This window comes from Rutilus rutilus (assembly GCF_951802725.1).
Source record: "Rutilus rutilus genome assembly, chromosome: 22".
In the NCBI taxonomy this organism is placed as follows: domain Eukaryota; kingdom Metazoa; phylum Chordata; class Actinopteri; order Cypriniformes; family Leuciscidae; genus Rutilus; species Rutilus rutilus.
The window spans coordinates 22,589,802-22,601,552 of record NC_140227.1 but is presented as its reverse complement, the minus strand read 5'-3'; the positions used below and the strand labels follow the sequence as shown (position 1 = coordinate 22,601,552).

The window sequence follows — 11,751 nt, the reverse complement described above, 5'->3', positions numbered from 1 at the left end:
TCCCCTAATCAGACAGTCTTTCTTTCTATTCAAGATTTTCTTAAAATATAAGAAAGAAAATCAGAAGCATGTATTGTGAGGTGAAGGTTTTTTTTTTATCTCCTGTTTCTTCATTGCCCTTTTAAAGGGTAGCCTTTCGATTTAGTCCACATATTCAGTCAGCAAGTTTACACCAATCTATATATTTATATAGATTCCTTGTTTTCATAGCTTTAAAAATTCTTTACAAAAAAACTCTTTAAAAAAAGAAGACAATAAAAACAAAACAAAACAAAAAAAATTAATAAAAGAATAAAACTGGAAAAAGTAAGAGGAAAATTCAAGGGGGCGGAGCCAGTTGCTGGCAAACTGAACGGTCATCCTGTGATTGGTGGCGGCTAAAGCTAAACGATCAGGTGTTGTGACCATATTTTCCAGACGCAGCTTTCCCGAGTCGAGCCCATTAGGGTGTCTGGGGGTTAATGGGGGATTCAGATGTCACAGATGGAGAAGGAGAGTTTTTCGGAGGAGGGGGCAGGTGCATATCCTAGGTGGTCCAGAAGGAAAATCAGGCTTAGGGTCTGTGGTTGCCGCCCCATCCCTTCACGTTGGCTCTCCGCCGCCTCCTCTTGTCCTCCTCCCAGTCTAATCGTGGCATGTGGTCAAACCTCTACCGATTGGATCTGGTTCATCTGGGCCCTCATCATCTGAACGCTGTTGAGGATCTTCTTCTGATGACCTGCTAGTGTCACTCCGACCCTGAGAATATCCCTACGTACAAACACACAGAGAGAAAGAGGCGAGATTAAACATGAGCACTCTGAAGGCAGATACCATAATGCTGTAGTAACACATTTTTATTGACTGGCTTCAGCACATTATGCCAAAGTAAACTTAGCATGTTAGTTCAAGACTGAGTAACCGGTAAATTCTTTTATCCCTATCATCCTGTTTGTTGCACAATCCAAGCGTCTCTGAAACAACAACACCTCCTTTGTTTTCACGGTGTGTCTGGTTTGGCTAGGTAACAGTTGAGGTGAGGAGAGGAGAGGAATCTAAGCGTGCATTTCTCTGGCTCCCATTTCCACTGTGATTGACAGCCAGCAACAAAGATGAGGAAATATACCTATATTTATTTCTGAATTTAAACCTAGACTGTGTCTAATCACTAAGAGATGTAGATGATTTCAGACTGCATTTGATAATTCATTTTGAAAAAGGACAAAGGGGATAATAAGGAGATTGAACAGTACAGCTACACAATCAATCACATTGAAACTGAAATTGTAATATGGCCTTGTGCATTTATCATTACACTGTAAAAGGCTGTCACTTACATAAATGGTAACACTTTACAATAAGGTTCAATTCTTTAACTTTATTTAATGCATAAAATATTATGAATGAACAATGAACTACATTTTAACAGCATGTATTAATCTAGGTTAATGTATAAACTTTTTTGTAATATATATTTATAATATACCATTTAAAAGTTTGAGGTCAGTAAGATTGTTTGTTTCTGAAAGAGGTCTCTTATATTATATACTATGAAATATTATATTTTATACCATATAGTGCAGCGAACTTAAAGCAATAAAGAGCCAAAATATGAATTGATAGTCAGCACTTATGGAGTAAAAGATCCCCTAGAGGTTCTGCTGACTTGGTGATCAAAGTATGGCTGTATTCCAGGCTGTTCTCTCTCGTAGGTATAACACTTACTCCATGGTCATCTGGGAAACGAGGTCGAAGCTGGTGAAGTTGCCATTGGCAAAATTGTCTTTGTACTGGCCCATCTTAATAGCGTCCAGCCAATCATCCACAGTGCTAAAGCTAGAGAAGTCGGGCACACTGCGGTCAAGCAAGGGCAAATGCACACTGGAAGGCAATGAGAAAGAGAGAGAGACATGAGTCACACTGTTGTAGTAAAAATAGCCTTTAGCCACCAAATACACACTGAAATCCCCCTACTGTACATGGTACATTCCTAAACTACATGTGGTTCACATTTATTTGCCATATTATCATCAATGCAAAAAAAAAAAAAATTAATCTTGTGCATATTTTTGGCAATTGTGACACGCTTGGGATTTTTGAGCTATATTATTTCTTGGGTCAATATAATTCAATCTCTGGAGAGGACAAAAAGATGTTAGGGAAGAATTTAAGTGCAAAATATCCTCTGCCCTGCTTAATTCTTAAAAAAAATGCAATTAATGTCCCCAGATGACTGTACTTTCTAGCAACATTACTGTAGCATATAAGCCTCGAGGCAAAAAGAGCTGGTGGGAATCGCGCAAAACCAAAGCCTCTCACCATCAGTGTGATGACAGAAGAAACTGGGCCACTTTACATTTGTCCACAAGAAACTGACTAGAGTGTTGCCCACTTTTACTTCGTCTACCAGCTTTACTATTGTTTGAAGTTCATGATCGCCTGAAGCTTTCAATAATGATTTGATCTATCACCCATCTATTTACCCAGTTGATTTTATTTATGTACGTAGCAATTCAATTCCAAAAGAAATAACTGACAGCATTAATAAAGTCTACCACAGGTATCAGAACTTAAACCAAAGCATTGACCCCAGATTGAAAACAGTATGGTAATAATTTAGAAGGGGGCTGTTTAAAGACATTTCTATTAAGGTCATATTCCATTTGGTTTTGTAAATATGCCTTGAATGATGCAAGTGAGACGGGTCTGGCAAAAGGTCAGGCGTAGAAAATTCCCCCTAATATATGAAACGCACACAAAAGGACACATGCAAACAGACATACACTTCAGTGTAATGGCGAGGGTGTAAGTACTAAATACCTTAAAAAAGAAACTTCAAAGCAAGTAATAAAGCTGTTTTTGTAGCCACACATATATCATATAACATGGATGGATCTGCACTCCTCTCCAAACAATACAGTATTATGTATGTGCAGCGGTTAGACTGAAAACGCCATTACGATCCCTTGATGCTGCCATGGCATACCATAGTGTAAAGTTTCACGTCTGTGTCTTTACTCTTTTACAAAAAGGCAATATGTCTCCATAAACTAAATACTGTAGAAACTTGTTTAAACATCTCTGTGACATTCTACATAAATGTGATTTATTGTAATGACTATTGCACACTACACTGCACAAGTTATGTCAGATGAGTCAAAGTGTTGAATGTATGCCCCGTTTCAAAGCTTAGAGAGCTGCAACCTTGCAGGTGACTGTTTTGGAACACACTACACGTGAATTTATTACAACAGAATTTTATGTTAGCATGAAGCTCTAATACGCATTAACCACATTGCACAGATATATTTGGTAAAATATATTTAACTTTTGATATTTTTTCCTAAAAAGAGAAAAACACATTTAAAAAAATATTCACTCAGTCTGTTGCTTTCTCAAAATAAAGTATCTTAGAAGGTAGTATCATGTTGCTTTTAGGGTCCGAACTAACAATTATTTTGATAATCGATTAATCTTGATTATTTATTCGATGCATCAATGAAAAAAAATCCCAAAATAATTTTAATTAAAACCGTATACATTTTTCCACTTGCATGACTAATATATACAAACAAGGTTATGCGCTGAGGAAAACGTGTCTCAAACGCAATAAACGGCACACGCATACGTCGCATTAACCAATTTTTGAAGCCCCTAATATGACGCATTCTCGTGTTTAGGACAACTTCCCCACAGAAGTTCACACTGCGTCCTCCACTGTTTACCACGCATGTCATATTATTAAATTCTTTAATGTGAGTTCGACTGGCAGATATTTTCCTTGTATAGTGCGTAGACACGATTAACCGATGATTAGCTGCAGCCCTAGTTGATTCATATCTTTTGAAACACCCTTCACATCAGTGATGCACTAAAATGCTGGGCAGCCCACTAGGTTTTACAACCACCGACTCATCTGCTTCTGATAAGCTCAAAAAAATGAATTCTGCATGTTTTCTAACTCACCCTGATGACAGTGGAGTCATGGCCTTCAGGCTGTTGGGGTTACGGATCATCTTGTCCAGGTTGTTGACAATCTGGCTGAACTTGGGCCGGTTGTTGCGGTCTTTCTGCCAGCAGTCCAGCATGAGCTGGTGGAGGGCACTTGGGCAGTCCATGGGAGGGGGTAGCCGGTAGTCTTGCTCAATGGCGTTGATGACCTGTAGAGGGAGACACAGATCCGTAAGGCTCTCTAGCCTGTTATTAAGAGGGGCGGAGAAAGATACGCTTGATGCATCTCAAGCACTATATATTAAAATTTCAGTGGCAGGTGACAAACGATGGTGGGAAAGAGGGAGGGATGGTTCCGGGAAATGACATGAGGCAGATATGAACTTAGGGTGCCTGCACAAGCATCACTACGTAACATGCGGTCACGCTCTTAACATCTTTAATTGTTTCTCGGGCCCGGTGTTTGTTAATCAGTACGTTTAATTCTTGGAATTGTAACATTTAATGTAATACTAAAAAATTGTAAAAAGTTCAACCAGGCGCTCAGGTAGAGTAAGAGTCTGTGATAGGTGCTCTTGGGGTAGGGGAACAAATCCAAAGTAAAACAGGTCCCAGGCACTCAAAAAAATCCAAGGAGGAGAAGGAAAAAAGTTAAAAAGCCTTTATTAATAGTGGCTTAAACCATTAAAAATGCCAACATGTTTCGACCAACATGGTCTTCTTCAGGGCAAATTCATACAGAGAATGACAATGACAACAATTTATAAGCAAGTAAAGACCCACCCCTAAACCAAGATAATTGAATTAACCTAATGAGGCCCAATGTAATCAATTATCCCAATGAGACAATCAGGTCTACAGGGTAATGAAAGTAACACAGTAGGTGAACCAAACAAAGAAACATGCTATATATCTCAAAAAAAACAATATCACTCAGCGAAAACCAAAAAACACAATATGGATCATAAGAAGAAAAAAAAAAAAAAAAAAAAAAAAAAAAAAAAAAAAAAAAAAAAAAAAAAAAAAAAAAAAAGATATATATATATATATATATATATATACACACATACACACATATACACATATATACACATATATATACACATATACATACATATACACACACACATATATACATATATATACATATACACATACATATACATACATATATACATACATACACATACACATACACATACATATACATACACATATACACACACATATACACACATATACACATATATATATATATACATATATATACACACATATACACACATCCACACACATACATACACATATACATACATATATACATACACACATACATACATACATACATACATACATACATACATACATACATACATACATATATATATATATATATACATACACATATATATACATACATATATACACATATATACACATATACATATATATACACATACACATACACACATACATACACATACACATATAAACATACACATGCATACACATACACATACATACATCCAAGGCACATCCAATGTATAGGCAGAGAAAATATCATAAAAAACATTTAAACTCTATGTCATCATTCAGACCGGGATACCGAAGCGCATCCAATTGATGTATCCAGAAAGACTCACGCTGGTTGAGTTTGCGAATCCTATCACCACCTCTAACCAAAGGTCTCACATGTTCCAAGGCCTCTATAACTAATAAGGAATCATTCTTGTTGTGCACATGCAGAAAATGTTGGGCCATTTGATATTCAGGGCTACTGACACGAATAGCATATTTATGCTCTGCTAGACGATCACGTAGACGTCTTTTAGTGCGACCTACATAAAACACATCCTTACATGGGCAAGATAGACGGTATATCACAAATGTAGTATTACAGTTTATAAAGTCTTTTATCTTATATGTTCTGTTAGATCTAAAATCCACAAAAGTTTTAGCAGGGATAATATTCCTACAATGAGGGCAGTTCATACAACGATATAATCCAATAGGTCTCGAAAGCCAACTCTCCTTCTTCTCAGAGGGAAGATAACTATGTACCAACTTGTCGCGAATAGTTGGAGCTCTTTTGTAAGAAAACATAGGTGGTTGTGGAAAGACCTGTTGAAGGACAGGGTCAGAGTTAATAATGGCCCAATTATCCTGAATTATCTGTTTTATCTGTCTAGCCTCCCTACTATACTGTGTAACAAAAAAGGGGCGGGATAGAGTCTCCGTTTTACGTTCCTTCTTAATCAAAGTATCAGAACGATTCAGGGATTGAGCTCTGGAACGTGCACGAGCGACGATAACTGGTTTGTAATTTCTTTTAATAAAACGTTCCGACATAATTTCTGCCTGTTTTTCAAAGTCAACATTATCATCACATATGCGGCGTAACCGCTGAAATTGGCCAAAGGGTACATTATCAATGAGATATGGAGGATGAAATGAGTCGGCCCTAAGGATAGTATTTCTAGAGGTCTTTTTTCTGAAAATCGTGGTATGTAACTTCCCTTCTGGGTCAATAGAGATGGTCAGGTCTAAAAAATCAATGCTGGTTTTGGAGTATTCCAAAGACAATTTAATATTGTTATTTACGGAGTTAAGGTATTTGTGAAACTCACAAACCTGAGTGTCAGTACCCTTAAAAATAAACAATAAATCATCAATGTAGCGACCATACCATGTTATGCAATGATGAAAAGGATTAGTTGGATTAAGAACATATAACTTCTCCCATAGCCCCAAATAAAGACAAGCATAATTGGGTGAGAAGCAACATCCCATTGGAACCCCAATCTTTTGTTTATACAGTTTGTCGATAAACACAAAAATATTGTTATGAATAATAAACTCAGTGAGTTGTACAATGAAATGAGAAGGAGGTCTGATGTCATCTCTATCAGAAATAAAGTGTTTCAAGGCGTGTAACCCCTCCTCATGGTCAATGTTGGTGTATAAGGACTCTATATCCATACTAATTAAGTATTGGGACCCAACATTGCCTAAATTAGACAAGCTGTTTAAAACATCCACAGTATCCTCAATGAAAGATGGAAGAGTCCTCACAAAAGGCTTAATAAAGAAATCAACAAACTTGGATGCTGGTTCAGTAAGTGTACCATTGCCCGAGATAATGGGTCGCCCAGGAGGGTTGTCAAAAGGGGGTTTGTGAACTTTAGGAAGTAAGTAAAAAGTAGCCAAGGATGGATGTTCAACAATCATATATTTCATTTCGCTCTCAGTAATCCATTCTGAATTTTTTGCATGGGTTAAGATGTTATGGAAGACAACGGTCAATTCAGACAAAGGATTACTGGTTAATCTTTCGTAATGCTTGGTTTCCAATTGTCTTGTCGCTTCTAGACGTTTTATTAAAAGAAATTACAAACCAGTTATCGTCGCTCGTGCACGTTCCAGAGCTCAATCCCTGAATCGTTCTGATACTTTGATTAAGAAGGAACGTAAAACGGAGACTCTATCCCGCCCCTTTTTTGTTACACAGTATAGTAGGGAGGCTAGACAGATAAAACAGATAATTCAGGATAATTGGGCCATTATTAACTCTGACCCTGTCCTTCAACAGGTCTTTCCACAACCACCTATGTTTTCTTACAAAAGAGCTCCAACTATTCGCGACAAGTTGGTACATAGTTATCTTCCCTCTGAGAAGAAGGAGAGTTGGCTTTCGAGACCTATTGGATTATATCGTTGTATGAACTGCCCTCATTGTAGGAATATTATCCCTGCTAAAACTTTTGTGGATTTTAGATCTAACAGAACATATAAGATAAAAGACTTTATAAACTGTAATACTACATTTGTGATATACCGTCTATCTTGCCCATGTAAGGATGTGTTTTATGTAGGTCGCACTAAAAGACGTCTACGTGATCGTCTAGCAGAGCATAAATATGCTATTCGTGTCAGTAGCCCTGAATATCAAATGGCCCAACATTTTCTGCATGTGCACAACAAGAATGATTCCTTATTAGTTATAGAGGCCTTGGAACATGTGAGACCTTTGGTTAGAGGTGGTGATAGGATTCGCAAACTCAACCAGCGTGAGTCTTTCTGGATACATCAATTGGATGCGCTTCGGTATCCCGGTCTGAATGATGACATAGAGTTTAAATGTTTTTTATGATATTTTCTCTGCCTATACATTGGATGTGCCTTGGATGTATGTATGTGTATGTGTATGCATGTGTATGTGTATATGTGTATGTGTATGTATGTGTGTATGTGTATGTGTATATATATGTATATGTGTATATATGTGTATATATGTATGTATATATATGTGTATGTATATATATATATATATATGTATGTATGTATGTATGTATGTATGTATGTATGTATGTATGTATGTATGTGTGTATGTATATATGTATGTATATGTGTATGTATGTGTGTGGATGTGTGTATATGTGTGTATATATATGTATATATATATATATGTGTATATGTGTGTATATGTGTGTGTATATGTGTATGTATATGTATGTGTATGTGTATGTGTATGTATGTATATATGTATGTATATGTATGTGTATATGTATATATATGTATATATGTGTGTGTGTATATGTATGTATATGTGTATATATATGTGTATATATGTGTATATGTGTGTATGTGTGTATATATATATATATATATATATATATCTTTTTTTTTTTTTTTTTTTTTTTTTTTTTCTTCTTATGATCCATATTGTGTTTTTTGGTTTTCGCTGAGTGATATTGTTTTTTTTGAGATATATAGCATGTTTCTTTGTTTGGTTCACCTACTGTGTTACTTTCATTACCCTGTAGACCTGATTGTCTCATTGGGATAATTGATTACATTGGGCCTCATTAGGTTAATTCAATTATCTTGGTTTAGGGGTGGGTCTTTACTTGCTTATAAATTGTTGTCATTGTCATTCTCTGTATGAATTTGCCCTGAAGAAGACCATGTTGGTCGAAACATGTTGGCATTTTTAATGGTTTAAGCCACTATTAATAAAGGCTTTTTAACTTTTTTCCTTCTCCTCCTTGGATTTTTTTGAGTGCCTGGGACCTGTTTTACTTTGGATTTAATGTAATACATTGAAATGAATTTAATTGAAATAAATGTAATGTATTGCCATAAAACATTGTTTTGATAGGAGCTGTCGGCATGGCGCAAGGCAGGTGGTGGTAGATACGAGCCAGCGTCTGGGCGGGGGGTTGTAACACTGCAGGAGACAGAGGATTGATCTGCAGTCTTCATAAATGCACTGTGATCATTATCTGGGTCTTAGGGGGACACAAGGAAGCCATTTGTCATTGGCCACAAACACACACACGATCACACTCACCGTTCACACTTACACAACCACACACACAGACTATAAATAAGCGGTCACAGTCAGCTGCTATCTAAATACCTCCTAAAATCAGCTAATAGATCTTGATTATAAGGGTGCTGATAACAACAATTTGGCAGTGCATGCGTTTCCTCTCTGATCAAATGTGAAAAAAGAACAGTCGTAGAGTTACTAAGTTTTTTGGCAGCCTTCAGCCCGAGTCTGGCTCCCTCCCGCCCTACTCATTTCCAATCATGCAACATCTGTCAGATTAAATATGATTAACACATGGCCTGTAATATACACGCTGACTAAATTGTACATTTGGAAAATGTGCTGCAAGTTGTTACAGGAAATTAGGAATGTCACTTAAATAAAACTTAAATACATCTCCAGCAAATTAACTGTGTAGCGTCACTAAATGTGCAAAACAGACATGGAGCGTTTATCTGAACTGAGCCGATGGATGTATCGTCACATTTGAATGGAACAGGATGCTTCAAGCGGCCTTGGTGGCCAGGAACGAGATGCACGGCCATGAAGCGAAAAGTGCGAGCAGGACCCGAGTGAGACCCGTCGTTCCCCAGCTCATTATCGTAGCCATTACGGCACTCCATTCAAGGCCTGATTAATCTCATTCAGGCGCCTCAAACGGCCAGCCCGATGGGAGGACCGCGACGCTATCTGGAGCTGCTAATAAGATAACAGGCGAGATCTGCGCTCCCTCTTAGCGCATTAGCGTTCACACTTTCAATTTGAAACTATTTTCATTATCTGGACCCATAATTTGACTTTTCGAAGCCACCCAGAGGGATGCTAGAAATGGGAGCTGTCTTCAAGGGCAGGGAATGTTTAGTGTGGCACCGTGCTTTGCATGTGAAATCGTCTTTTTGTTCATCAGGAAGTGAGTGTGAAGTACAGGTGAATTTTTGTGGTAGCCTTTGTGGTAGATGTATATAGAGACAAAATGATCCCCTTTGACACAATACAAGGACAATAGCTTGAAGACACTCTCAATGTCACATGATGTAGCCACGAAGATCATACGTTCCAAAACAAACACAAATACAGTCCAAACCTCTTATTTAAACCCCCAAAATTTGATTTCTTGACGCAAATCCTTATGTCTTCTGCAATCTGATGCCAATCTGCAAAGACTGATAGCGCTCATGCAGTGTTTGGGGTTTGAGGTTTGGCCTTGCATACAGCAGAGCAGCACATGGGCAGATTTACGACGTGCTCTCTCTGCTGTTTACCTTAGCCTCTGATTCAACATTGCAGCACAGCGCTCATCTATCACACGCCAACACACGGCAACCAACCAATAGTCTCTGGCATGAGTGTTTGACTGCTTCTATTGAAAATTTGTTTTATAAGAAATTGGTGGTTATACTTAATAAAGATGGAGGATGTGGAGCTTTGAAAAGGTTATGAGGTTGGAACAGATATTGGAAGATTTGAATAACTAACTAAAGTAAAACGAATTGTATGACTGTGTTTAAAACTAGGAATTCAAATTCCTTAACCATGAAACCACAGAATAAATGTACACGACCATTGAAAAGTTTGGGGTGAGTACGTTTTTGTTTTTGTTTTTTTGTTTTTAAAGAAATAAATATTTTTATTCAGCTTATTAAGCAGCACAACTGTTTTCAACATTGATAATTAGAAATGTTACTTGAGCACCAAATCCAAGGATCATGTGACACTGAAGACTGGAGTAATGATGCTGAACATTCAGCTTTGCCATCACAGGAATAAATTGTGATAATTGTTCATAAATGCAGTCTTGTTGACCATAAAATACTTCTTTCAAAAACATTAAATAAATCTTACAGACCCCAAACTTTAGAACAGTAGTGTAAGCACTTAGGTACTTACGTCCTGATTGGTCATGTCCCAATATGGCCGCTCTCCATACGACATCACTTCCCACATGACAATCCCATAGCTCCATACATCACTAGCAGAGGTGAACTTCCTATATTGGATGGCCTCTGGGGCAGTCCATCGAATAGGGATCTTCCCACCCTGTATAAACCCAAATCAAAAACATCATCTCAAATCAAAGCACAATTTTACATGAAACTTGCAAATCAAATAAAACAAGAGTTTTCACCAGGGCACTGGTATAGGTGGGGTCAGATGTGTCATCCTCCAAGAAGCGGGAGAGGCCGAAATCAGACACCTTGCAAACAAGGTTACTGTTAACTAAGATGTTGCGGGCGGCCAGGTCCCTGTGCACGTAATTCATGTCTGCGAGATACTTCATCCCAGAGGCGATCCCTCGTAACATGCCCACCAGCTGAATCACAGTGAACTGCCCATCATTTTGCTGTAAACAAGTACAGAATAGAAATGGGTCAAGACATAAAGATAAGTGTTTTAAGTAGTGATTTTAATATTTATTTAGCATGAAAATGGGGGACAGAAGGCACTCATAATTCTCAATAACAAAGAAACATAATCTGGAGTTATTTCAC

At 37.5% G+C, this 11,751-nt stretch overlaps 1 protein-coding gene across 3 annotated transcripts in view; it reads right to left on the bottom strand.

Annotated features, from left to right (window-relative positions):
* Positions 1-517: 517 nt before the first annotated feature.
* Positions 518-11,751, bottom strand: part of ephb2b (eph receptor B2b) — a 160,618-nt gene continuing 149,384 nt past the window's right edge. For all 3 annotated transcript variants that reach the window (XM_084396160.1, XM_084396158.1, XM_084396159.1), the window contains 5 exons: positions 11,388-11,603; positions 11,150-11,299; positions 3,946-4,139; positions 1,705-1,860; positions 518-750 (listed from right to left, as the gene is read on the bottom strand). In XM_084396160.1, coding sequence (XP_084252286.1) covers positions 642-750; positions 1,705-1,860; positions 3,946-4,139; positions 11,150-11,299; positions 11,388-11,603 — 825 coding nt within the window. In that variant the 3' untranslated portion in view covers positions 518-641. The remainder of the gene's footprint in view (positions 751-1,704; positions 1,861-3,945; positions 4,140-11,149; positions 11,300-11,387; positions 11,604-11,751) is intronic.